Consider the following 26,619-nt stretch of genomic DNA (forward strand, 5'->3'; position numbering starts at 1 on the left):
GGGGGAGATTTCCATTTCTTTGTCAAATTCCTTCTGGGTAAGTCTCTGAACCTGAGCTTTCTGAGATGAGGTTGGGGGGTGAGGTTCATTTCTTATTCAGGCAAAGGAGAAAGCAGCAAACTTCTTTCCTAAGCGCCCCCCCCACCCCTTCCCAGGGCGGCAAGAGGGTGGGTGAGGGGCTCTTTTGCAGCCAGTGGTCTCTGGGAGGTCGGGAGTGAGGAGCCAGGCTATGCCTGCATCTGACCCTGGCAGGTAGAGACACTCGGACAGGCATCGCTATCTGTCAAATAAACCTAAATTTTTTTAAAAATTAAAAATCTAGACAGCCAATGATGACAGGATACCGGGGGCGGGGTGGGGCGGGGGGTGGGTTGCAGGAGCAGGTCACACTAAGGGACAAGGAAGAAGATGAGAAATAAATACCTGGAATCGGGAATCAGCCCGGCTCCATGGCATCACAAAGAGCAGGAGGGCGCCTCACAAGAGGTGGGTGGACTGGGTGGGACCCTGGCAGGCGGTGGTTTTGGAGGGGTCTGTGAATGTCCTAAACAGCCTCAGAGCCTCTGACACTGGAAGGAAGGGGGATGGAGGAGGATACAGTTCCTGGGGTTCTAGAAAGGCAGCATTCATGTCGCTGTAGCGATTTTCAAGCAGAGCCCGGTTGACTCCCCACCCCTACCCAGCCAGGACAGGAGGGTCCCCCTTCCTCTCCAAATAGCCAGGGCACAGTCAGGGAGCGTCCTCTACACTGTCCTTGAGGATCGGGCGCCGGAGGTGCACTGCCGGCCTTGCCGTGGCTATTCTGGAAGGAGGGCATAGAGTGGGAGAAGGTAGACAAGCAGGCCTCTGAGATGAATATCTAGGGCCACGAGTTTGGATCTAGGGCCAAAGTGGCACCACTCGAGTAGCAGTTTCTCCTGCAGTTTTGGAGAAGCAGTGGAGGGACAGATCTGAGCGGGAGCTGGTGTCCTGGGGTGAGACCTCTCCTACACAGCTCCTCAGAAGCAAATAGAATCTTGCTTCCCCACTGGTCTTGGGGTTTTTCAGGAAAGGGGCCTTGCCAGTGGCAAGCATGTACTGAGAGGTTTTCAGATGAAATGAGGACCAGCCTGAGGCCTGTGGAGGGTGAAGGGGTGCAGGGAGCTGATTTCCCAGGACTTCTGGATGCCAGCAAGGCAGGATGGGGCGAAGAGCAGATAGAACTTCCTGAAGTGAAATTCTGAGCTCTACCCCTGCGCCCAGACTATCCCAGTCCAGGCGGGAAACCTGGAAGGCCTTGCATAAACTCTGTCCAGCCCTGAATACCAGCTCTGCTTCCTGTCCACCAGCTCCTGGTCTCTGCTCTCTGCTCACTGTTATCCTCTGGCTCTGTTTGGAAGAAGCAGAGGTAGTTTCAGTGAAAAGAAAGTAAGTGTACATTTTTAAAAATCTGAGCCAAAACTATGCAAAATTGAGTGTGAAATTGACAACTCTGTCGTCAGTGTTAATGGTCGGAATGGACGTTAAACAAAGGGGCAGCTGCCATGGGGGACAGGATCTCAAGTCTCACAGGGCTGTGTGCTTGCTTGGAGGAAGAGACAGTAGGGCAGTACGGTGAGGATGGGGAAGGGGACTCTGGGCCTCAGTTTTCTCAACAATACAAAAAAGTAATGTGCCTAATACCTAAGAAGAGCATTATCTCATGGGCTGTGTGGAAATGAGACAAAATAGTGCTGCAGAAGAGATGTGTGGGCTCTACGCGCTGCACACATATAAGGAATTTGAAAGGTGCAACGCCTCCAGATTCCTCTGGGCATAGAACATCCGGGACATTCCTGGGGAGCTCTTGATGAGGAGCGGGCTTTGAGGGAGACTTGCCCCTGTGGATGGGTGTTTTCAGAGCCCAGGAAGAGGATGCAGACAGAGGTTGTATCTTGCCCATCGCGTGCATATTCCAGGAGTGCCTGCAGCCTGTCCCCCATATTCTCTCTGCCCCTTCTGCCAAGCGCTGCAAAGTCTATCCATGCAGAAGTCCATTTGAACCAGCATCCCCACGACTGATCCCCAGTGTGTTCTGACTGATTTCGAGGTGTCCAGAGGCCTACAGGGATATGAAACACAAGCTGTAAGCCAAGGTTTCAGAGCACTGCAGGCAGTAGCTGGAGCCCTGGCTGTGCCCTGGGCCTCAGGAAAAAGGATTGTAGACTTGTAGACGGGGTGGGGGTGGGGGTGGGGGTGGGGGGGGTGAGTGTGCAGGATTTCCTGGGATACTAGCTGCAGCAGCCTGGAGGGAGACGGATGCTTACAGGGGAACAGGTGATCATTCTCAGGCCAGGATGAGAAAAATATTCCGATCCATAGCCCACTCTTGCTCCCTGAGCCTCATGGGTTGAGCCGTGACCCCCTTTGGGGCAGTGCATGAGGGGGCAGCCACATTCCTTTGGCCAAAGGAGAGGTTGGGTGGTGTTCCAGAGGACTGGGGTTCAGTCTGGGGTCAGGGGCAGGGTCAATCTGTGACCAGGATTAAGGGTCAATCTGGAAATTAGGCTCCGGGGTTTGTTTTAGGTCAGGGTGACAGGTCAGACTGAGGTCTGGGGCCAGGGTCAGAAGTCCATCTGAGGTGGATGAAGGAATGTCCTCTGATGGAATCCGACTGGTGACGATAGTCGCTGACCCTTCTCTGTCCTGGCCCCTCCTAGCTAGCCTGCTCCACACACCCGGCATTTGTACTTTTTCCAGCGTCTCTGGCACATCTTAGAAAACTCTACCACCATGGCTTTTCTTCTCTTTTGTCCTAAGTGCTTTTTGGGATTTGAGCAAAGAGATGGTTCCAATTAGGAAATCCAGAAACTATTGTTGTGGGGCTGTGCTGTTCCTGTGGACATTCCCCAGGACCCCATTTTGGTGGCTGAGCAAGAAGGACTCAGAATGACTTCCCTGTGCCCCCTCCAAATTCCCACTCTGCCACTAGAGAGGAGGAGGGGAGGGAAGTGCACAAAAGCCATCTCCAGGAGCATGGACAGGGAAGGGGAAACACAATGACTTCTGGGGCTATGATCCCACAGAAGAGACACTCTTGTGGACTTTTGATGTTGGTGGCTGGGAGGTGGGCGCTGTGTGAATTTGTTGATGACGCTTCTCAGAGTGCATATGCCTTCCTTACGTATATGTGTGTGCTCACTATCTGCCTGTGCAGATAGACAGTACCTCGATAAGGCTGTGTGCCCATCGTTTCACAGATGTATGTATGTGCATCCTTTCAGAGATGGGTGATCCTATGGGTGGGCTCCCCAAGGGCATCTTGCCCATTTCACCACCGTGGGGCCAGTGCTATGTCTGGGGGTCAGGCTAGACTCTTAGGGCTCTTCAAAATAGTGGGGACTCAACGATCCCGCCCCAGCCCCATTTTCACCCAGCTTCAATCCCACATAGGGAGCAAGGTGATGCTGGCCTCACCACTCCTGGGTCCCCAGTGCAGTCGACTGTCCTGTGAAACCTCCTCATTGTGATGGTGTGTTCTAGCTTTGTATTTCTGAGGCCACAGTAGTCCTGACAGGAACTTTGTGAATATCTCAGCCCCAAGCTGCCCGGGGCGGGGGGGGGGCGGGGGGGAATCCGAGGGCACTGGGGAGGGAAGGCAGCCCTCTGGGAGCCGACTGGCAGGCCCTATGGGGCTGATTGCCCAGTGCCAAGGAAGATTGAGGGCGGGAGGAACGCGAATCGCTTCCCCCCGATCTGTAGCACTGCAACTGTCCACCAGGTGGGGTTCCAAGGCAGAGAGTGAGAGTCCAGACGCCAGAGCTCTGGAAGCAGGAGACCAGCTTTCAGATCTCTGTGGCCACTTCAACCTCCGAAGCGCGCACACAGGGAGGGACAGCACATATGCTCACACCTTAGACGCTCACACGCACTCTCTTCTGGTGAACTCCAAAATAGAAGGATATTGGGTGCAGGGGAGGTGTTAAAAGGGGAGTCTAGTTTCGTTTACACGCACACCACTTTAGACTGAAGGTGGGATATCGAGTCTTCTGCTCTGGGAGTGCGAGAGAGCGAACGGCAGAGACAAGGGGGCTGGGGGAGAAAAGGACCTGCGGGAGAGGGCGAGCCAGGCTCTAGCTAGACGATGCCGCGCTTGGCGCGGGGAGCTCCATGTATCACAGCCACGCGGGAGGAGAGGCCAGATGACAGACGGATGCACCGATGCACAGACACACATATGGCTCCAGAGAGAACACATAAACCCGCAGACACACCACCCCGCTCCGCAGATGTCGGGCCGACCCGAGGACACACGCGCGCGCACGCAGGTGCGGCCCCGGGCCACACGCACACCTCGCACAGGCGCGCGCGCTGGGCCCTCTGTGGCCGCCCCGAGAAGGTGGCCGCGCTCGCCCAGCGTGTTTATTTACCCATTTGTATCAATGAACGTTTGTGCCGGACTCCTCCCGCCTCCGGGTGCCCGGGCTGCGGCATTTGTCCTCGGCGCGGGACACTCACCGAGGCCGGCCCCGGGGTTCCTCCGACGCTGCGGGGGGCGGAGGGGGACTGCAAAGTTAGGGGGTCCCCGAGAGGAAGGGCTGCAGCGAGAGCGGCCCTGGGCGCGGACGGGGAGAGGGAAACCTCGGAGTCTTGGAGGATGAGAGACATCTGCAGGGGATGGGGGCAGTGGTGGCGGAGAGACCTCGGCGTCCGAGGTTTGGGGATGCCCGGATCCGCGATGAGGGACCCTGGCAAGGGGAACTGGGAGGGGCAAATGGGAGGGTGGAGGGGTCGCGGGAGATAGGAGCCGGCGGGGTTCCGCGGGGTTGGAGCCAGGGACCCCAAGCACAGTCCAGGGGCTTTCGGAGGCCCTCAATCGAGGGGCAGTCCGGCGGGGACCTCGGCCGCTGGGGCGACGGCCCACTCGGGACTGCCCCGGGCGGGAGGAGGGGGCCGGGGGCCGGGAGGGAGGAAAAGAGGAGGGAAGTAGCCTAGCAGCCAAGCGGGCACTGTGCGAGAGCTCACCGTGTGTGTGTGTGTGTGTGTGTGTGTGTGTGTGTGTCTCCTCTCGTCCGTCTGTAGGTGCCGGGCTCAGCGAGACGCCGGCGAGAAGGAAGAGGAGGCGAGAGGTGAACTGAGTTTGATCCTGCGGCTGCTACAAGTGGGTCCCGGGCGGGCTGCGGGCGGCGGGCGGCGGGGCGGGGCGGGGCGGGAGGCCGGCGGGCGCTCACACGCTCCGGCCGCCGGCCTCTCACCACGCCTCCGGCTTTGTAAGCACGGGGGGGGGGGGGCGGTGGTGGGGAGCTGGGGGGGGCTGGATGGGGGTGGGGTGGGGGGGCGGGCTGGCGGAGCGCCCACGGCGCAGCCTCCCGCCTCTATATAAACACACGCATCGCCTCGCTTTGGACTCAAATTCACATTGAGAGAAGCTTTTAAAACCACCAGCCCTGAAACCCTGCCTCCTGCTTTCCCCCCTCTTTCATTCCTTTCGCCTTCCTTTCTTTTTTTCCCCCTTTCTTCCCCCAGCAGCAACTCCAGAGCCGACAGACTGCGTCCCGGGACGGATTGCCTTTTCTTAATTGATACAATAGCCCAGCTCCGGTTTTCACCTCCTCCCCGACCCCACCCCGCCTCACCCCGCCCGCCGCCGCCGCCGCCGCCGCCGCCGCCGCTTCCCCAGCGCCCGCTTCCCCAGCGCCGCTCTGCCGCCGGCCGCGTCCCGTCCCGACTGCGGTCCACCCGCTCCGCACCCGCGCTCCGGCCGCCGCGCCCGCCGCGTCGCCTCGCCCGCCGCGCCCGGCTCGGGGGTGCAGCGGCGGCTCTGCGGCTCGGGCGCGCCGCCCGGGGCAGCCCGGGGACGCTGGGCTCGGGCCCCGCCGCTCGCCTCGGCCAGGGGGGAGCCTTTCCCCCTCGCCCCCAAAGTTTCTGGGTTCGTTGGAATTTTTGCATTCAGATTTTTTTTTTTCCCTTTTTTTCTCCACCTAGGAATTTGAGGGGAAAACTTTTGACAAATCGATCGCACTTTCTCTCCGCTAGCTCTTAACGAGAGAGGCTCCCGCTGGACAAAGTTTTGCAAAGTTTTCCGAGTGTGATGGTTGCGGGGAGAGCTAATCCACCAGCTTGATTCACGGCTTCATCTCACCACCCCTCGAGCAGCCCCTAAACCCGCTATAAGGGAACAAACAAACAAACAAACAAACAAAGTTACACTCCGAGTCGCCTCGTGTCTCCTCTCTCTCTCTTCTTTTAGGCAATTTCTTCCCTCCCTCTCTCCGCTCCCCTCGCAGCCTCCACTCCCCTTCCCTCGGCCCCTTCCTCCTTCTCTGTTTCGGTTGGAGGTGCCAGGACCCCCGGCCGCAGCCTCCCCTCCCCCGCCGCTCGCGTCCCTTCTCATCCGGCCCTCCCCTCCCCCGCCGCGGCCGACACAGCCAATCCCCCGAGCGGCCGCCAACATGCTCTTTGAGGGCTTGGAGCTGGTGTCGGCGCTGGCCACCCTCGCCGCGTGCCTGGTGTCGGTGACGCTGCTGCTGGCCGTGTCGCAGCAGCTGTGGCAGCTGCGCTGGGCTGCCACCCGCGACAAGAGCTGCAAGCTGCCCATCCCCAAGGGCTCCATGGGCTTCCCGCTCATCGGAGAGACCGGCCACTGGCTGCTACAGGTAAGGGTGCGCTCGCTCCGCTGCTCTCCGGGGTCCGCTAGCGGCGAGCGCGGGGCCGTTGGAGCCGCGGGCCGGCCAGGGGGCGCCGGGAGCCTGAAGGCACCGGTCCCCGCCCCGCCCCTTCCCTCCTCTTCGCGGGTGCCGCCCGGGCTTCCCCTGCCCGCCCGTGGCGTGGTTCGGAGCCCATCCGCGCCGGGTGCTCAAAGCCTGGGGGCTGCCGCGGAGAGGCCCCTGGACCCGAGAGGGCTCCCAAGATTGACCTTCTCCAGTCGCGGGCGGCCCAGCAAGGGTGCGTGGACGGTCCGGCGGGCTCCCCGCGCGCTGCGAGCCGGACGGGGCGTCGGGGCTTGAGCAGCTCTCGCCTCCCCTTCGCGCTCCAGGCCCCTGTCGCCGTCGGCTTCCGGGGGCTTTGGACGTGTCATTGGGACCCGAAAACTGAGTCGGGGAGAGGAAGGAGCCAGTGGCAGCCAGAGTTGCCCCCTTTAAGACCCCGGCTGTGTTCCTGCCGCGTCGTCGGCTGCGCTAGGTACAACTGCCCTGTCCACGGTCCAGGGAAGTGTAAGTTAGCGGTGGGGAAGGAAGGAGGTGACCCAAGGAAGATGAGAAGCCGGAGACCCGAGGGTTCTCGGCTTTTAAGGAAAAGGGTCTATTTACTTATTGGGTGGGGACACTTCAGCAGAGGAGAGAAATTTGGGATTGGTCTATTAAATCCAAAGTGTGTGCGTGTGTGTGTGTGTGTGTGTGTGTGTGTTGCTAGACGCCACACAACCGCACACTGCTGGTGATAATGGCGGTGGGTGCGTCGGGGACCAGACACAGGTAAGTAATGGGGAGATTAACCTGGAATTAACCTCGTCAAGTGCTGGACAAACGCTTTTACAGCTTGATATACACCAGGTTTTTTCTTTTGGGTGGTGGGGGGCGCCTCTGGTTAACCGCGGGATGTGTGTTCTGTTCGCGTGAGCACCTGTTTTGTCCGGAGGATGCTGATGGGAGTTAAGAGAAGGATGAATGTCCTGAAGACAACCCCGGCAAGGGAGAGGTGAGGCGGGAGGCGACAGCAGGGACCTGTGGGTTTAGAAGTGAGAAAGCGTAGCTTGAAATTAACAGACGCGTGCAATCCGCGAGCGCACACACAGAGACACACACCCCGCCCAGCCCCGCCCCGCGCCAAGTGACAGCGGAGCGGGGGCGGGGAGGGGGGCGCCAGGTTCCTCTGCGGTGTGGTCCTCCCAAGTCCCAGAATCTGTCCATCTCTTTTGGGGATGTCCATTCAGTGGGGGTGGGGTCCGCCTTAACCAACGGGGCTACCCTCCTCCGTAAAGAAATCCCCAGAGCCTCTCCCACGCCACCACACTTAAAGAGTTAACTGCGGCGGTGGTCTAGGCTTTTGGCCGAGAAGTTAGGAAATAAAATAACTCACGCGGGCATCAGCTCCTGTCTAGTTAGAGACAATCTGCGGAGTCTGTGGCCTGTCGCCTCCCCCCCCACCACCTCTCCTGACCTTTTCTCTGCTACCCCGAATGTCCCCTTGACCTTTCCTCCGAATCCCACAAGGGCCTTCGGGGCTCCGCGTCCAACCCGCACAGCAGACGGGGAACCAGGCCTCCGCCTCCCCTTCCATCAGCCCGCGGGGCCCTGGACCCCGCGGTGGGAGGGAAATGGGGGATGCCTGTAGAAGAGCGCTGAAGGGGTTAATGGGAGCCCTCTGAATCCCAGCTTTATTTTTTTGGAGTCATTTATCAGATTTTACGGGGGGACCTCCAAGGGCTCTCCATTTCCACCGTGCGCCATCTAAACAGAGCCTAGGGCTAAAAATACAACATTTTTGTATAAATTGGACTCGCGGCCCGCGCGGCTGCCCCTATGAAAGTCCTCTTTGTGAAGACCGTGGAAACGGCGGACAAATAACTCTTTATTAATGCCACAAAAAACGCACTTTAATTATAGTTAGGCAGATCAGAGGCGGGAGGGGGCGGCGGGAGAGAGGCGGCGGCGACCTCGGAAAATTCACAACCCAACTTTTGTGTCGAAAGAAAAGAAAAACAGAGGAAAAGAAGGAGAGGAGAGACGGAGAGTGAGACGGAGCGAGGGAGACGGGTACAGCAGACGGAGGGAGGGAATCCCGCTCCCCAACTCCCCCCCCCCCCCCCCGCCCCGGGTCGCACCTCCACCCTCGCCTAGGTTCCTCTTAAAGGGGTAGGCGTCGTCTAGAACGGCGGCAGGGTGGGGGGGCGCCGCCAACCTGGGAGTGGGGTGGCGTCCCCCGGCGGCCCAGCCCCCCTCTCGGAGGCCCGGGCGCTCTGGGCTCGCTCCCTGTCGCGCGCCGCGGCCGGAGGCACATGTGGAAAAGCGATTAGGGCTCCGGGTTCTGCAGAGTCACTTTTCGGCAGTGCTGGGGTGTGTACACTTTTAGCTGGAGGATACTTTTCCGCAGAAGAAAGCAAAGTGAGGAGGGGGACCCACCCGGGAAGAGGGGACGCCGCGCTGTCCCTCCGGGGGCGCAGGACTCGGTAGGTACGGCATCTGCCTCCGCACGTCGGCGGCGGCCCAGCGAGCGTGCAGGGCAGGTGGCGCCCCTCCCCTTGGAACCCGGTGGCCGCCCCGGAGGGAGAAGGGTTAACGCGGGGTGGGGTGGCGAGCGCCGACGTCAAAGGTGAGCGGGACGCCCCCGCCCCCGCCCCTCCGAGGTCCCCTCGGTTTCCGGTACCCGCGCCGGGCCCGCTCAGCCAGCTCGTCTGCGCGCCGGCCGGGGCCTAGGCGTCCTGGGCTCGCGCTGTCGCTGCGGCCGCGGGGGATCCGGTTACCTGTGACGGCCGCCCCGCCCCTCCCTGCCCCGCCCCGCCCCGCCCCGCCCCGCGGGGAGCGCCGTCCTCCCAGCTCTCGTTCCAAACTCGGGGGCGGCGACGCAACCCTCCTCGGTTATTCCCCGGGCAGACTGCATTAGGGAAATCGCGGCTCTCGGCCCCGTGACCCTTCCTTGCAGATCCCTGAGAGAGCCGCCGGGGCCCTTCGCGGCCCACCCCTGAGAACGGAGGAAACCCCAACCCCCTTCTGGAGTGACTGCCTCTGGGCACGCACCGCTCACCGCTATAAATAATCTTTGGCCTGCGGCCACCCCGCGGGGTCTCGCCAGCCCGTGGCCGGGAGCCTGGAAATATTTATTCCGAGAGTCTCCGGAGCGTGAGGCGGGGGAGCGAGGGGGAGGGGGGCGGAGGCTCTAGCTTGGGGTCCCGCCGTCCGGGATACCGTTTTCCTCCCGCAAGTCATTACCAAAAAACACCCTCCCGAGGGGTGCCCCGGGCCTCCCGCCTTCCTGCGTTATTTATTATCCTCTAGGCCCTGCTCCCTGGTTCTTGTGCATACTATGAAAAATAAAACCTTCGTGCGTGTGCGTGTGTGTGTGTGTGTTGGGGGGTGGGCAGGAGAACTGGTGGCCCAGGCGGGATCCTCTGCGCCTCCTCCGCGGGCCCTCCGGGGTGGGCCTCCGGGACATCCCATCTGGAGATGTACGCCCTGAGACGGGGGTCTTCCGTGGTTCCCCCAGGGTTCTGGCTTCCAGTCGTCGCGAAGGGAGAAGTATGGCAACGTGTTCAAAACGCACTTGCTGGGGCGGCCGCTGATCCGCGTGACAGGCGCGGAAAACGTGCGCAAGATCCTCATGGGCGAGCACCACCTCGTGAGCACGGAGTGGCCACGCAGCACGCGCATGCTGCTGGGCCCGAACACGGTGGCCAATTCCATCGGCGACATCCACCGCAACAAGCGCAAGGTAAGAGCTCTGTCTGGGTTGGGGGCCTCGCAACCCTGCTCTGACCCCGTTCTTCCGTGCACCCGTCTCGGGTGAGAGGAGTCTGTGGAAGCCCAGGGACGCCCCCACCCGAATCTGCGCCCCCGTTTCACACCGTGCTCGAGGATCCCACAGTTCCGTGTCTAGACGGCTGTGGTGCAGGATCCAGAGCCCGCAGGCCTCCTCCGGGTCGGCGGGTGTGTCGGCGCGCTGTGCCGGTCCCACTACCAGGTCCGGAGGTGGCTGTTGCGGGGAGGCGAGGTGGGCCGAGCTCGAACGTGCAAGGAGTAGGGCGTCGTCCAACGCCTGTCCTCGCGCGCTCCCCAAAACCGAAAAGAGAAAAGGGCAGACGGTGCTCCATGCTCCCCCTTTCGCCCTGTTTCCCTCAGGAGTTCGGAGGACTGGAGACGGACCTTTGTAAAACCAAACCTAGCCTTTCTGCCACTGGTTGCTTAAGGGCGACGCGGGCAGGCGCGGGGAGCCGAGCACGCTGTGCGCGACGGCTGCAGGGCCTCGCCTAGGAAGAGGGGGGCGGGGGGCGCGGGGCGCGGGGGGGGGGGGGGCTGGAATTTGGGTCACCGCCGCACAGGTCTGGATGGTGGAGGAAAGGCAAAGGGTGGGGGAACCGCGGCGGCGCTGCGGGGGATCAAGGCGCACCTACCCCCTCCCGCAAAGAGGAAGAGAAAGCGGGTGTTTATCCCGTGGATTTCCCGAGCGCCTAAAAGAGGCGCGGAGGCGGCGAGCCAGCGCGCACGGAGCTGCTTCCCCGCCCCCTCGCCGCGCCGCGCCGCGCGCAGCCCCCGCCCCGCCCCGCCCCGCCCCGCCGCCGCGGCGGCTCGGAGCGCGGGCGGCACGTGCTGTTTGAACTGCAGTAACCCGAAAGCCGAGCCGCCGCCGGGCGGGGCGGGCGGGGGGGGGGGGGCTGCGCGCGGCCGCCCCTCCCTCCCTGTTGTCCGCTGGGTCGCGGGACCCATCCCGGTTTGAAGCCTAAAGGAGAGAGAGGCCGCAGCCTCTGCTCGTCCGGGCGCAGTGGCAGAGTCGGGGGGTGCGTGGGGGCGACCGTGAGCAGCCCCCTCCACCGGGAGTCCCATGCGAAGAGGGCCTTGTGAACGCAGGAATTCGTCTCGTAGCTGCGGTCTTCTCAACTGCCTGTGAAGAGTAGTTCTCCGTGGCAGACAAAAGGAGGCAAAGTCTGACGGAGGAGACAGCCCCCTCCCCGGAGAGCACGGATTTCAGGGACTGGAAGGGAGCTTCTAGAGTAGTCTCCCGCATCTGCCGCACTAGAGCAGGAAACAGCTCACACGTCCAGGGGACAGATGGGGCGTGGCTGGGAGGGGGCTTATAAGACACTATTTTTTTTCTTAGTCTTTATGACTCCACCCGAAGCCCGTTCCAAGGAGTGAGACAGCCTGAGACTCTGAAACCCCAGCTCCAGGGGCTATGTCTGCTTCCTCATTTTATCTTTATAGAGGCTTTGACAGGAAAACACTCATTGTCCCCCTCTCGCAGAAGGGGACACTGAGGCTTGGCGTGTTTGAGAGACTTGAACCAGGTCAGGAAGCAAAGAAAGGGCAGGACAGGGCATGCAACACAGGCATCCACGGGAAGAGCTGTTTCTGGGCCACCAAGCAGAGCCCTACTTGAATCCTGCCCACCTGGGCTTGCCAGAGCTGGAGATGGGGTGGGGAGGAGGTGCTGGGAGGAAAGAGAAGGCCAGGACCAGAGTTTGAGACCCTGCGGGAGCAGAGAGCTTTGGGGCAGGGCTGTTGTCTTGTGCTTCCACCCGCCTTGTGCCTGACTTGGCTGTGGGCCTCCAGGTGGGGAGGGCCCATCTGGAAAGCCCCAAGGTTTTGGCTCACATTGTCCATTTGGGAGGGGGGAAGAAGATGGCACAGAGAAAGCTGCCAGAGGAATGCCTCCAGGGGGGATGGGGAGTGGAGATGGGGCAGGGGCAGGGGCAGTGGCCCCGGAACAGAGCCACAGAAGAAGCACTGATGGTCTCCCTATTTGGGGCACCCTATCCCCTAGCTCCTTGGGGATAGGAAGCCGCCAAAAAACAGTTCATCCTGACAGAGGTTCGGGAACACAGTGCACGGGCCCTCCCTCTAAGTGTCCTGGTGCATGTTTGCTATGTGGCATATGTCTGGGTCCTATGGGAAATGGGTGGACAAAAGGGTCCTTCCCCCCAAATCTCTCTAATTCATGTTCCACAAACTTAGGTTTACTGAACCAAATTGAAGGCTGTGGGTCAGGTGGACACAAAAGTGGGCAACTTGGTCCTTGCCTCAAGAAGTAGAGTCTAGCTGGATGGATGAGAAGAGAGTCAGTCTTCAGGGGCTGATGTTGGTCCTGGAGAGAATGGCCAGTCTGCTGGACCCCAGTGTCCCGAGGACCCAGCCTGGCCAGCGTGGGAGGATGTGCCGTGCACACTGCCTTATCCAGTCCATGCTGCAGTCGTGGACCTGGCTAGTGAGCAGGCAGCTGGGCCAGGCCCAGGCCTGGTTAGAATGTACTCACAGGAAGTAAGGCCCAGGTGTGCTGGGGCCGGCTGGCAGGGAGCTAGGAGCGTCACTGTTTCCATTGGGGCTGGTGGCCCACCCCTTCTCTGGGAGGTCTGACCAGATGTGCTGGGAAGGGGCTCCATACAGCCATCGCTGCACTCCAGGTGTTTGCCCTCCTATCCTGGTGGTCTAGGGCCAAGGTGGCTGGGCTTGCCAGGCAGAAAGTCCAGAAAGTCTTGCCCAGTCTAGCAGAATCCTCTTAAGAGGCCAGGTCTGTGTCCCTATAGGCACTACCTCAGACTCTGTCCCTTCTTGGGGGGCCTGGATGGAGTGTCTCTGATCGATGGGGGAGGGATGTCATCCCTCCTTGCATGCAGGGAGGCTGGGGTGTTGCCCTAGAAGGGTGGATGGAGTGTGGTAGGGTAGAAGGGTGTGGGGAGGTTGTCAGAGACACAGAGGAGGAATTAGGGGTACTTATGGAAGCCCCAGTGCACAGCCCCACAGCCCAGAATCAGGCATTTCCTCTGAGTGTCTTTGCAAGGCCAGCAGCTTTAGGGGGCCTCAGACAGTAGCCCTGTCAAAATGTGGAGAGCATCTCAGAGGATGCACTTCATCCTGAATTCCTGGTGTCCTAGAGACCCCAGGCATGGCTTTCTTGCCCCTCCAACCCAGACTTCTGGCTACAGGGACTTCTGTACTCAAGGCTAAGGTGGGGGGAACAGCTCCCCAGGCTTTTGGAGGCAGGAGTAAGAAGCCCTGCCTAACCACATACCACCCCTCACTGACTTGGCCTTTGGGCCTGTCCTGGGTAGGGTTGGAGGTTAGGCTCAGGATCACTGCACTTCTCGTAGAAACCCTGTACATCCTGGAGTTTGTGTTGGGGTGGAGAGTCCAGGAAGTGCTTCAGCAGGAGGGCAGAACCAGGAGGGTTTGGGGGTCTTCGGGGAGGCCAGCTCAGACTGGCTCTTGATGGCCTTTGGACAAGTGCTCAGCCTCTGGCTGCAGAGTCTCTCCAGCTCAGTTGAGGGCAGAAGTTTCCACCTGCCAGGCAGGGCAGGGATAGGAAGGTGGGCGGCACAGCCAGGCAGGGCAACGACTGAGAGCTCTGCTCCAGCCCCCTGGCATGAGCACAGGGCCTTTGTTCTGCCGGCCCAAGAAGTCCTTCACTCAAAAGTTACTGTAGCACCAGCCAGTGGGTACAGGGGCTGCTGAGGGGGAGGGTGGCAGGAGCCGATCTCTCTGAAGGTCAATGGGGGAGGGAGCCCATGGCCAGCCAGCCGCCAGAGCGCCTTAGAGTGGGTGCCTCCCTCCACACTGCTCCCTGTGCCAGGCAGGGGGCGAGTGGTCTGGCCAGTTCATCCCCTCCCTCTACCCTCCTTTCTCTGTCCTCCCAGGGCAGGGAGGGGTCCAAGGCTGTGATGCTGATGTGTCTGCTCACTCTTCCAGCCTTGGGAGACAATTCTGGCCTTGACAGCGAGTGGGCAGGCTTGGCTGGGGTCTGCTCTGGCCCTGAGGCCCCCTGTGCCTGCCAGTGTATCCATTCAGGCTGCCGGACTGAAGGGCTGGGGTTGGGGGTGCGTCTCCAGGAGATGAGAAGTGCTGAAGCGGGGACACAGTAACCAGAACAGCTGGCCTTCCCCTGAGAATAAGCTTGGCCATAAAGGAGGGTCCCCTTAGGGCTCTTAGATAAATTCTGAGCCCCCAGGACTGGTGGAGGGTGGATCTTGAATCAGTGGGGTTTGGAGTGGGGGGAGATGGGGTGGGGGCCACTGGTGGTCGTGGCCTGGACTGGGCCATTGGGAGGGCCCTTCCCCCATTGGGCCTCAGCTTTCTGAGGGGTTTTGCTATGGCTGGAAGAGGGATGGGAGTCTGGGTGAACCTAACCTTTCGGATTCTGTGGCTTAGCAGGTAGCTGCCAAGTGCTGCCCTCCCTCCCCAACCATGTGCTTGTGTCTTGGGGGGAACCATTAGGGGAGACAGAGCTAGAGTTAAATGGGGGACAGGCGCTCTGTTCCCATAGGTGTCTGGGACCCAGAAGCGTGCACAGCCTGGGGGGTCTGGGCCAGCCCCTCCCAGCCAGAGTGGCAGAGTGGAGGCAGCCAGGGTGAAGTCAAGGCCCAGTGGAAATGCCAGGCATCTGGGAAGATGACGTCCTCTCTCGTCCTCCCCCTTACTTGAGACTAAAGCACACACCTTGGCGTCACCGAGCGCTGTGCTGACGGCTGCTCCTGCTCCAGCCCTGCCTGCCCTCTGTTGCTCTTTCCACTCCGCAGGCTGCGGCTCGGGCTCTGGCTCCTTGCTCGGCGGCGGGTAGCCTGCCCAGGCCCCCACCCTCCCGGGCAGCCAGCCGCTTCCATTCCTCCCAGTCTGAGTCACTGGCCCAAGGAGTAGGTTCCCTCTCCGGCTCTTCCCACTCCCGAGGAGGCCTGTCCAGAGGCTGTCTGTCCATCTGTTCAGCCGCAGCCACCAGCTGAGAAGGGGCGGGGTTATCTGGCTGAGCGGGTCAGCACGCAGGGCCCTAGGGCTCCAGTGAGCAGCCCTTCTCCCAGGGGCACCCAGCGAGAGGCAGGAGGGGGAAGCAAGCATTAGTAGAAGCAGTTATGGAGAATCTGAGCCTTGACCAGCCCCCTGGTGCCTCACCTCCACCCCCTCCCATTCAGGGCTGAGAGAGAAGCAGGGACAAGGCCATTGAGCCTGTCACTTTGCTGGAGAAACTGATGGAGGTTTCTAAGCACGCCCTTCAAGGTGGGGGCCCGTCCACCCTGCCTCTGTGCCTGGGAGCTCCCGGTTCTCCCGTGACACTCGGCCTTCTCTCTCCGGGCACCCACGCTGGTGGGAAGTCCATACCTGCTGCTCCTTCTGCAGGGCTTAGCCTGGGCCAGAGCTGGTTCCCGATGACCTTTGTCCAACATTCTTGGCTCGCTTTTGGCTTTTGGGAATTCCTAGGGAAGCTCCGGAGGGAAACAAAGCGGCCCTGGCTCCTATTACAACTGTGGTCAGGGCAGGCGGCTCTGGGGGCTGGGAACCTTTCGTCTCTTGTCTCTTCGCACTAGCAGCTCTGCTGGGCACTTTCCCATGTGCCCGGGTCCTGACCCCGGCTGCCCGACGTGGCCCAGGCCTCCCGCGGCCCTCGCCAGCACCTCCACCCCCTCCTGGCCTTTGTGGTAGGTGGTGGTTTCTGGGCTGCCTTGGCTGGCTGCAGGAAGTGCCTCTGTTGTTAATCCTGGGCACTGACCTAGGGATGAGGACCTGGAGTTCTAGTGCCTGGGAGGCCCTGATGCAGATGGAACAGCTGGGCTGGAAGTAGGGTCATGGCCTGCGTGACCTCTGAGCGGAAGTCCCTTGACTCTCAGAGTGCCTGCCTATCTCCCTTTGCTTTGCTTCTCCTTTCCCCCTCCTCAGGGGGCCTCTGCGAGGAATCCTAGATGGGGCAGCTAGGCGGGAAGGGACCCAAAAATATCCAGTTAGACCCCTCATGAAGCCAGTGGGGAAGCTGAGCCCCAGAGAGCACAGTAACCTGCTGGCTGCCAGTGGTGAGTCCTGGGCTGGGTCGAAAGAGCCCTGGACGTTTCCAGAAGCCCCAGCCCAGAGGCCTGCAGGTGTGGGGTGGCAGAGGGCCTCCTGGGGTCATTCCAGCCTCTGCTTAGGACCCCTGTCTACCTAGGAGTGACGCGTGGAACCCTTACCCTTGGAGTCCATCTCCCCAGTCGCATGTCCCCTGGGTCCTCCTGTCCTCCTTGGACCCCAAGGCTTGCAGAGGAGCAATTCAACTGGCCATCACTAGAGGGCGCAGAGAATGTTACCTTTGGGGCAGGACAGGGCTCATGGGCGGGTGACTCCTCACAGTGCGGCGTGGGTCCTCAGAGAGCCTCCTTTGGTAACCCTGGGATGGCCCCTCCTGGGCCACTGTGGCCTGTGTACGGTGTCTGTGTGGGGGCCTGGTAGGCGCTTAACCAGGTGATTCAGGCAGTGCCAGGTTCTGGGCTTTTTGGAGGGGGCAGCATCTAGTCTGGGACACCTAAGTGTTGGTGTTTATGTCCTCTGTATATTGAAAGGAGCCACAGAAGTCACCCCGTTCAATCTTACCATTTCATAGGTGAGGAAGCTGAGGCTGGAGGGCATGACTTGGCCACGGTGGTGCAGTGAGTTGGTGTGTGGTCTTGGGTTAAAACACAGGTCTCTGGGTGGCCAGCCTGCCTTTCCCCACCACCCCACTGCACTTAGAGCCTAGCTGGCTTGGACTTTGACCAATCTAGGTCTGCATGGCTCCTCCACATGCCCACCTCTGGGCTGGGGTGTCTTGTTGGCTGGGGGCCCTGGCCGGTCCTTGCCCCTACCCCTTCCATGACCATACTCCTCAGGTGGCCCTGAGCCGACCAGCTCTAGGCCAGGTACAGCCTCCCTATCTCTGCCTGCCTCCACCTCCAGTCTCCCCATCGAGGCCTGGTAGCCACAAAGTACCTTTCTGCCTCCCTGATGAGCACCTTGCTGTTTTGTAAGGGCCCATAGTTGGCCAACACTAGGCTCTGGGGACAGGGCCCCATTCCCACCCCATTAGACTCTGATCAGGAGCTGAACTGGAAATTCTAAGGATACCAGAGTGAGGGGCAGGCTGAGGCAGAGAGCACTGCCTTTAGCCAGAACCCTCTGAAGAGATGTGGCCACTGAAGCCTCCCTCGCGAGTTCCCGGGACCCCCACAGCTGAGCAAGGTGTGAGTGACCCATTCAGACCCCGGCTGCCCTTGGCCACTTCCCGTCCTTCTGCATTTCAGCTGTCCCTTCATGGCAGGAGCAGCCCCAAACAGTGCTGGCTTCTCTGCCCCTCGCCGGCCTCCTTCCCTCCCTCCGTCTGCCCACCGGGAATTTGGGAATGAAAGTGCTATTGTGAATGCCTGGCTGGGCCACTGAAGGACCGGCACTGTTATTTCTGCAAACCAGCCCTCCCATTAGCCATGCAGAGCTGAGGCCAGGAAAATGTTACCTTTTCCTCCTCGAGCTGACTGCAGGGGAAATTCTCACATTTACAGTTTGTGCGGTGGTTGTGTTTGGGGGACAGGCGGGGAGGGTGAGTGCGTGTGTGTGGTTTGCGCGGGGCAGGGTAAGGGAGCTAGCGGACTCTGTGTCCCCTTCCTCTGCGCTGTCCCTCCCCTCTCCGCCTTCCCCAATGACCCTTCCCTCGGTGATGGTGGGGGTGTCTCCCTTCTGCTCCGGACTCTGGGGTGGGGTGGATAGAGGATGTCCCTTAACGAGTGAGACGCAAGGGCATCAGTAAATAAACTCACCGTCTACCCTTTCTTGTAACCTTGGGCAGCAGCCTGAGACTGCGTGCTGGGGCATTTGGGCAAGGAGGGGACAGGAGGGGGTTACTGAGGACACATGAGGTTGGAAGGCAGAGAAGGTGGAAATGGGGACCCACTGGTTACTTAAAATGGACCAGGAAGATGCAAGAAATCAAAATGGGCTTCTGTTTAGCCTTGTGATTTTTGGGGTAGAAAACTCTTGTCCCCATCCCCCTGCCTCCTGACTCAGCCATGTTGAAGACATTTTGATGGCACAGCTATTAACAGACTCCGTAGGATCTCCACCCATTAGGTGTTGCCCAGGGAATGGGAGCAATTGGTGGTGGTGGTGGTGGGGGGGTGTCTCAGGAAGTCCTGCTTGCAGTCTAGCCTCAGATTCTCTTGTTCTTCCATCAGTGGAGACTAGCCACCTCCAGCTTTCCACCTCTTCCTTGTCCAGTCCACGCATCTGTGTTCCACTCCTCCTGGGCCCTTCCGCCCTGAGGCCTGGGAATTTGGGAATAGGCCCCTGCTGTGGATGGGGCAAGTTCCTCTGCAGACCTGCTGGCCGCTGGACTGCCCAGTCCCGGGGGCTTTGCCACTGTTTGGAGCTCATGCTTTTTTTCTGGGGGTCAGGAAAGGAGATGACAGCTCAGATATCCCTGTGAGTAACATGGAAGGTCCTGACTTTGAATAAAAGTGCCCGTGCACTGTGCTTTCATCCTCTTTCCCCTGCCTCTGCTCCAAGGCACACGCAGTAGGAGGGGGTTTGGAGCAGGGGAGCCAGCAAGGTTTGTGTCTGGAGATGGAAAGTGGAGCTGGGTGGGAATGAGGACCTGGTGTATCTGTGACCACAGCCCTGGGTGCGTGCTTCCGTGGGGCCCTGGAAGAGCTCCTCTGGCCAACTGCCCCCTGCCTTCCAGGTCTTCTCCAAGATCTTCAGTCACGAGGCCCTGCAGAGCTACCTGCCCAAGATCCGGCTGGTGATCCAGGACACACTTCGGGCCTGGAGCAGCCACCCTGAGGCCATCAACGTGTACCAGGAGACGCAGAAGCTCACCTTCCGCATGGCCATCCGTGTGCTGCTGGGCTTCAGCATCCCTGAAGAGGACCTTGGTCACCTCTTCGAAGTCTACCAGCAATTTGTGGAGAACGTCTTCTCCCTGCCTGTCGACTTGCCTTTTAGCGGCTACCGGCGGGTGAGCACCTAGGACCTGGGAAGAGAGGAGATGGACATCCACTAGCCCACGTTGAGGGCAAGGGTGGCTGACCATGGGACACTCACCAGTCACACAGGCAGAGGCGAGGTGTCAGCAGATGGGGGAGGGAAGAGCCTTCGCCTGCCGCTCTCTGCAGCTGAGATGGGAAGTTCCGGGAGGAGTCCCTCTGGATTTGGGAGGGGGCCTTTGGTGACACTATCCTTCCTCTCCAGTGACCACATGGCCCCCTTCTCCCCTCAGGGCATTCAGGCACGGCAGATCCTGCAGAAGGGCCTGGAGAAAGCTATCCGGGAAAAGCTGCAGTGCACCCAGGGCAAGGACTACTCAGATGCACTGGACATCCTCATTGAGAGCAGCAAGGAGCACGGAAAGGAGATGACCATGCAGGAGCTAAAGGTGGGGGCGGCCTCTCCAGAGGGCAGCATGAGCACCCCATGTTCTGTTTCTACCCATTCTGCTCCCTTCCCCACAGGGACTGTTTCTGGGCAGCTGTGGTGGTCATCACTGCCTGGGGCTGGGGGACCCAGCCAGCCTGCTTTGTGTATGTGGTCTGACGGGGAGGATGAGAAATACCCACAATACATGGGGCTGCCCCCCACCACAGCTTCTGTGCACCCAGTCCTGGTACTGAGTGGGTCCCCCGCAGCAGTTGGGCTCCATGCTCTCCATCCCCCTCTGCTCCCAACCATCTCATATACCATTTAGGAGAAGATGCTGAAAATTGGCCTCTAGCAACCTCTGGACAGCCTCAGTGCCAGCAGCTTTATTGACCTCCTCACCTCCCTCCACCCCAAATATTCACCATTTCGGTGCATCTCATGGTCCCCAGAAGGGAAGTCCCTTGCTTGAGAGCAGCCTCAGCCCTTGGGGATGAGCAGGGAGATTTGGACCTCACTCTGGTCTCCTCCTATCCCACCAGCCCTTTCAAGGTGGTGGCACTTGAAGCTCTCTCCTGGCCTGCCTGGCACTGATTAAGCCCAATTGGGCTGCTAGCACCAAGACTGTCCACACAGGGCTCCAAGAAGGATTCCTGCCTGCCTCTTTTTAGGGTGGGTGCACCACCCAAAGAGGGATTTGTTAACTCATCCTTGTCTAGACTAGGCCACCTGCATGTCTGCCAGGTGCCTGTGGAGACTTACTGCATACCTCTCCATCCCCACCTTCTGTGCTTACCCCTAGTCTGACTGCAGCTTTTCCCCTGGTGAACCATTGGGTGCTCCAGTGACCTTCCCTTCTCATAAGAAGTATTGTGACCCATAGGTGGTGCCATGCAAGTCAGGGACCCAAGTCCTTCTTTTGTAGAATACAGGCTTTGGGACAAGATGGCCTATTGAGACCTTTGCCTGGGGGCACCCATTGCTCAGGTGTCTTGCTCTCCTGAGAGCCTTGGCAGGGTCTGAGTCTTCTGGGGGCTGCCTCCCCTTAGCCTTCTCACTGCTGTCCCGGCACAGGTCACCATGGCTGTGGTCTCAGGTCACCTCCCCAACCCCATCTGACCTCCTGCCAGATGTCCTGGGGATGGAGAAAGGGGCCAGAGTGGTCAGTTGGAAAGCCCATTTGCAGATCTAGCCTACTTGCCCACACAGAGCCTGGCCTCTTGGGATTTGTTCTTCTTCTGGTTGTTCACTGCACTGATTAGGCCTGCTCAGGCTGGCTCAGGAATCCAGCAGTGAGTGAGAAGCAGCCCTACCCCAAGGGACTCCCAGGCTAGTGCCTCTGCCCTGGGCTGTAGCAGCCAGGGGACTGGCCCTGTGACCTGTGTCCATCATGGTCTGAAAGCCATAGCAATGTGGGGCCCAGGGGCAGGGCCCAGCTGGATGACCCTGGGGCATGGGGGACCACTGGCAGAGGGGGGCTGCCCAAGACTGGGCCTGCCCAGCTGAACCTGAATCACCTCTTGCCACTGTAGGATGGGACCCTGGAGCTGATCTTCGCAGCCTATGCCACTACCGCCAGCGCCAGCACCTCACTCATCATGCAGCTGCTGAAGCACCCAGCTGTGCTGGAGAAGCTCCGGGAGGAGCTGCGGGCCCAGGGCATCCTGCACAGTGGCGGCTGTCCTTGTGAGGGCACGCTGCGCCTCGACACGCTCAGCAGGCTCCACTACCTGGACTGTGTCATCAAGGAGGTCATGCGCCTGTTCACACCCATTTCTGGTGGCTACCGGACCGTACTGCAGACCTTCGAGCTGGATGTGAGGCTGGGCCCTGCAGGGCTGGGGCTTCCGGGGCGCCTTGGGAACACTGCGTCAGGGGTGGGTGCTGACTAACAGCAACACCAGCCTTCCTGTCAGGGTACCTCAGTCAGATGGGAGAGACCCTGCCCCAAATGCTGAGTCAGATGAAGCCAACCGGGATGTCCTATGTGAAGTTGCACGTGGACATCCGTAAACAAGAGACAGGACTAACATGCTGACGGGGATGCTGGGCAGGACTGGGGGACCCTAGGGCGGGGGGAAGGGGGTCTCTAGAAACATCTGGGCTCAGGGGGTGGGGGATGGCCGACAGGAAGTCATCGGCCCTCTCGCTGTCCTCTGGCTCTCACCACCATACTCCACCCCTGCCCCCATCTTGCCTCCAGGGTTTCCAGATCCCCAAAGGCTGGAGTGTTATGTACAGCATCCGGGACACCCACGACACAGCGCCCGTGTTCAAAGACGTGAACGTGTTCGATCCAGACCGCTTCGGCCAGGCCCGGAGTGAGGACAAGGACGGCCGCTTCCATTACCTCCCGTTCGGCGGCGGAGTCCGCACCTGCCTGGGCAAGCATCTGGCCAAGCTGTTCCTGAAGGTGCTGGCGGTGGAGCTGGCTAGCACGAGCCGCTTTGAGCTGGCCACCCGGACCTTCCCCCGCATCACCCTGGTCCCTGTCCTGCACCCCGTGGATGGGCTCAGCGTCAAGTTCTTTGGCCTGGACTCGAACCAGAACAAAATCCTGCCGGAGACGGAGGCCATGCTGAGTGCCACAGTCTAACTGGGCCTAGCCGGTAGCCCCAGCCCAGCCCAGCCAGGCCTGGGGGGGTGGGGGCCGCAGGCACCAGAAGGGTCGAAACCTGTGTGTGGGAGAGGGTAGGAACCTGGGGAGCGGGGAGTGGCCCCCTGTACCTGGCCCCCTCCCCTGTCCCCGCCCTCACCCCCAGTAAACCCTACCCAAAGCCCAAAGGGCCCCATCCTTCTGTGGGGGGAGGGCCTTTCCCCTGGTTCCTACTTCTGTCCAGTCCCTCCAGTTCCCCCCGGCTTAGCTCCTGGGAAGGGGCTGGTGGGGCGCTCCGCTTGCCCATTACAGTGTTAAATGTCAGTGGCTCGGCTGCAGCATGTGCTCGTGATGTCCCGAACTGGCCCCACCTCTCTATTGCTTTGGGACCCTTTTAGTCTGAGAGCAGGTAGTTGACGCTGGGGATGGAGGAGAAGAAGTGCCCCCTTCGGCGCTGTCTTTAGCACCCCCGTCCCTCCTGCTTTGACTCAGACTGGTGGAGCGCCCTTCCTGGTGTGGCTGCCGAAGAATAGCATCCTGGGTAACAGAACACAAGTCACCCTTGGTGGGGCGGGGGTCTGCAGTCAGCCTGGAGGGGCCTCACCCCTTCACCAGTTTGGACATTTGAAATTACCTATTGCTGCTACTTGTTCTCTCTTCTGACCTTGGGGCAAAGGAGCCCCAGGCCCTGTCCTCCCAGCATCCTCCCTGGTGGCCCTGGGCATACACACTGATGTCCCCACCTTCCCGCCAGGCAGCCTTGAGCCCATTCTGCTCCCCTGTCACACACACACAAGGCCTTTGGCTCTTGGGCTGCACCCCTGCCGCCCCCTCCAGCCCCCCCCCCCCCCACCGTCCCATATTTATTCACTGATATAACCGAATCTTGGCATTCCTGGGGACTGGAACAAGCAACTCGTCTGTCCCCTAGCCTCTGTCCCAGCTGTCCAGGGCAGGACTTCTGCAAATGATGCAGTCCCCCAACCCCTAGGCTCCAGACCTCCTGTGGGTCCAACCTCAGAGCCTCACTCCCTGGGTGAAGTCCAGTGCCTCTGCCTTTGCCCTCTATGGAGATGGGGAGATGGCCCACTGTCCCCCTCCCTGCTCTGTCAAAAACCCTGATCATGTGGGGGATTGGAGGCTACCACAAGCTCCTGCTTGGCCACTGTTTGCCCCGGTGCCCCCCACTCCTGCTAGTGAGCATGGGGACGTATACGGGTTCTTTCTTCTGACAGGGAGTGAGGGCCTCTGTGGTCCCTCTCTTGACCCTCACCCTTGGCCCTTTGCCCTTGGAAAGATGTCCTTGAAGTCCTTCCCACCTCTATGCCACTGTCTGCTTAGCCCAGCTCAGGGGTGTGGGGACAAGATGAAAGCAAGGGGAGGTGAGCATAGGAGGCAGCCCTTCTGCTGTGCAGACTCGGGTCCTCTGCCCTGGTCCCGAGGCAGCTACTGCACGGGGGCTGCAGAGCTGAGGAGGAGGGTATGTGCGACTTGTCAGAAGTGATTTGGTTGAAAACCGGCTGGTTAGGGGATGACTGGGGGAAAAAGGAGTAGCTCCTGCCACTGGCATTTCAAGTGTTGGCAATTTGGGATGCTTCCCGAGGATGATTTGGGGATCTTTGATGAGTCTCTGAATGATTTTGACTGTTTTCAGATTTTCTTTGCTTTCTGTGTTTCTCTATTGGCTTTTGATGTTCTAAAAGCAGTGAATCCTCTTTACAAGAAAAAAACACACAGAAGGGTACAGGATACCAATCCCTCTAGTCCCTCCCTGCAGCACTGACTACTGTGGACATCTGCGTGGCCCCTCTATGGTGCTCAGGGGGAGGATGCACCCCCCTTTGTCCCCACCCACACCCCCTTGTGGTAGGCTTTAGGGGAATGGGCTCATGGCTGGCAGACTGCTCTGTAACCCTGTTCTCAAATGTTTTATTTAGTTCCTACTTTTTCACTACTAAAATATCAGCGCAGAAAAGACATATTGGCAAAAAGACACTTTAAAAAATTTAGCAAAATCTCTCAATCCATCCCCCCAACACACACATACATACACACACACACAATCTGAAAAACAGGCAAAAATGTGTAAAGACTCATCAAAGCTTGCAAAATAGCTTCATGGTGCACCAAAATTTGTTACCCATTAAAAAAAAAAAAAAATTCTCAGTGTCTGGAAGGTTCATGCTCCTTTAAGCTGCCCCAGCTTGCCCTGAACCAATTGTTTTTGACTGAATATCCAGGAATGCAGTAAGTGCTAGTTTAGACAGGAAGTCCACCAGGCCTAGCCCTGGTAAGGGGCTGGGGGGCTGGTGGGCTCTGGGAGGCATCGGTGGCCTTGTGTTGGGGTAACCGGCCTGGGAGGGGCAGAGGGAAAGGCTGAGGGGGTCCCTGTGAGGAGGAAGGAAGGATTATTTGCCCCGCTGGGTCTCAAAAGCAACAAGAACAGAACTGAAAGAAGCTCTTGACTGGCTGACAGGAGGGTTCCAGTGTTGAAATGTGGCCGTCTCGTCTCTGTCCACGCGTGTCTGTGTATTTGTGTGCCGGTTCAGTAGAGGTAGCGCTAGATGGGTGATGTTTCCTCACTTACCATTCCTAACTATTGTAACTTGACATTAAAAAGACAAAACCCCACAACACTTTTCCTGCCATGGGCTTGCAGATTGAAGCACTTTCGATGTTGGGCGCTGGCGTTTGTGTTCTGGGCACCATCCTGACCCTGCCCAGATCACTATAATATTATTTTATACACAAAACTTTTTTTTCATAAATGTTATAATTTTGTGTCTGTCTTTATAAACTATTATAAGTACTATTTTTGTTATAATTCAAAATAGATATTTAGTATAAAGTTTTTGCTGTTAAATATTTGTTATTTAGTAAAATATGAATTTTTTCTCTATTGTAAACATGGTTCAAAATATTAATATGTTTTTATCACAGTTGTTTTAATATTGAAAAAGCACTTGTGTGTTTTGTTTTGATATGAAACTGGTGCCGTGTGAGTGTTTTTGCTGTCATGTGGTTTTAATCTGTATATAATATTCCATGTTGCATATTAAAAAAAATGAATGTTGTGCATTTTGTGATTTTGGAAATACTCAACCTGGCTCTTTTATAGGCTTCCATAATAAACCGTGGGGACTCACTCTTGTTTGGCCGTCTTGTCTCTGTCTTGTCAGCATCACTATCAGGGTCCTCTGGGCCACCCCTGTTCCTTTCTGCAATACCTACCTGTCAGGCAGGAAATTCTTCTCCACAAAGTTTGTCCTTTGAGACATACCCATCCCCCTGGGGTGAAGGGGAGGTGTAACTTTATGGCCACTGGTCCCCAAGGCCTGTTGGGAGACGGGGCAGCTGGGAGCTGGCTCTGCCGGCCGAGTCTGGCCATGAGTAGATAGGCCAGGCCTCTTGGTGCTGGATGAGGCAACCCAGTGCTGAGGGCCTGTCCTCAGAGTCCATCTTGTTTACTTGAGTGAGGACACTCATGTCCATGGCCACATGGCCAATTAAGGAGCAGAGTTCAAGTCTCCTGACTTCCAGCCTCATGCTCCACAAGGCACTTCTCAAGAGCCTGTTATGTGGTGGTTGCTGGAGAGAATAAGTTCCCTGATCAAATACGTTTGAGGGGAGGGTCAAGTAAAGATGGGCAGATTCCTTCACCACAGGACTTCCCAGGACCTTGAGCCTGAGAATGGGCATGTGAGGGGCTTCACAGTGTAGAGTAGACACAGACCAAAGGGTTCCCCTAAGTGCATTTGACCCCTGAAACCATGTCGCCTTTCCTGTTTATCACACTCTGCGAAAAGGTGCCCTGCAACCTCGCTCACAGAGGCCAGAGGTGAGGCCAGTATAAAGGCATGCTGTCCAGGGCAGGGACAAGGTCCATCCAGGGGGCACTCTGGGACCCAGGGGCCAGGAGAAGGGAAGGAGGGCCCAGCTCCAGCCCCAGCCTCAGCCCCAGCAAGGGCAGGGCCTTACAGTGCCCAGGCTGGTCCCATCCTCTGTGGCACCCAATCCCCTCCCTGCAGCCTAGGGAGGTTATCTCCCCCACACCCATGTTCCCGGCTGACCCAGAAAAGGCTTTTTTTTTTTTTTTTTTTTTGGCTACAGCATTGTTTGTTTGTTTGGAGTTTTTGAGATCTCATTAGTCAGACCCAGCTTTGGTTCAGAGTCCTTAGGCCCAGACAAGGTTGTAGGGCCTCTCCCCACCTGGCCACCTGGGCACAGAGCTGGGCCACCCCG

At 59.1% G+C, this 26,619-nt stretch overlaps 1 protein-coding gene across 2 annotated transcripts; it reads left to right on the plus strand.

The window, feature by feature from the left end:
• Positions 1 to 4,620: 4,620 nt before the first annotated feature.
• CYP26B1 (cytochrome P450 family 26 subfamily B member 1) lies at positions 4,621 to 25,523 on the plus strand. 2 transcript variants are annotated; one of them, XM_038561778.1, is made up of 7 exons: positions 4,621 to 4,673; positions 5,041 to 5,119; positions 10,162 to 10,386; positions 19,108 to 19,383; positions 19,645 to 19,800; positions 21,314 to 21,598; positions 21,985 to 25,523. In XM_038561778.1, exons 1-7 carry the CDS (start codon positions 4,636 to 4,638, stop codon positions 22,375 to 22,377), a joined length of 1,452 nt encoding a protein of 483 aa, XP_038417706.1. In that variant the 5' UTR covers positions 4,621 to 4,635; the 3' UTR covers positions 22,378 to 25,523. The 2 variants fall into 2 exon arrangements, with proteins under 2 accessions (XP_038417706.1, XP_038417705.1); XM_038561777.1 differs by lacking the exon at positions 4,621 to 4,673 and adding an exon at positions 5,944 to 6,614 and having other exon boundaries at positions 5,055 to 5,119.
• The last annotated feature ends 1,096 nt before the right edge of the window (positions 25,524 to 26,619 follow it).

Source organism: Canis lupus, chromosome 17 (genome assembly GCF_011100685.1).
Source record: "Canis lupus familiaris isolate Mischka breed German Shepherd chromosome 17, alternate assembly UU_Cfam_GSD_1.0, whole genome shotgun sequence".
NCBI lineage: Eukaryota > Metazoa > Chordata > Mammalia > Carnivora > Canidae > Canis > Canis lupus.

Excerpts from the sequence above, each read along its gene's own strand:
- CYP26B1 (XM_038561777.1), top strand. The coding sequence starts at position 6,411 with ATGCTCTTTGAGGGCTTGGAGCTGGTGTCGGCGCTGGCCACCCTCGCC. Across the intron at positions 6,615-10,161 it reads CCGGCCACTGGCTGCTACAG|GGTTCTGGCTTCCAGTCGTC; the intron begins GTAAGGGTGCGC and ends TGGTTCCCCCAG. Across the intron at positions 19,801-21,313 it reads TGACCATGCAGGAGCTAAAG|GATGGGACCCTGGAGCTGAT; the intron begins GTGGGGGCGGCC and ends TTGCCACTGTAG.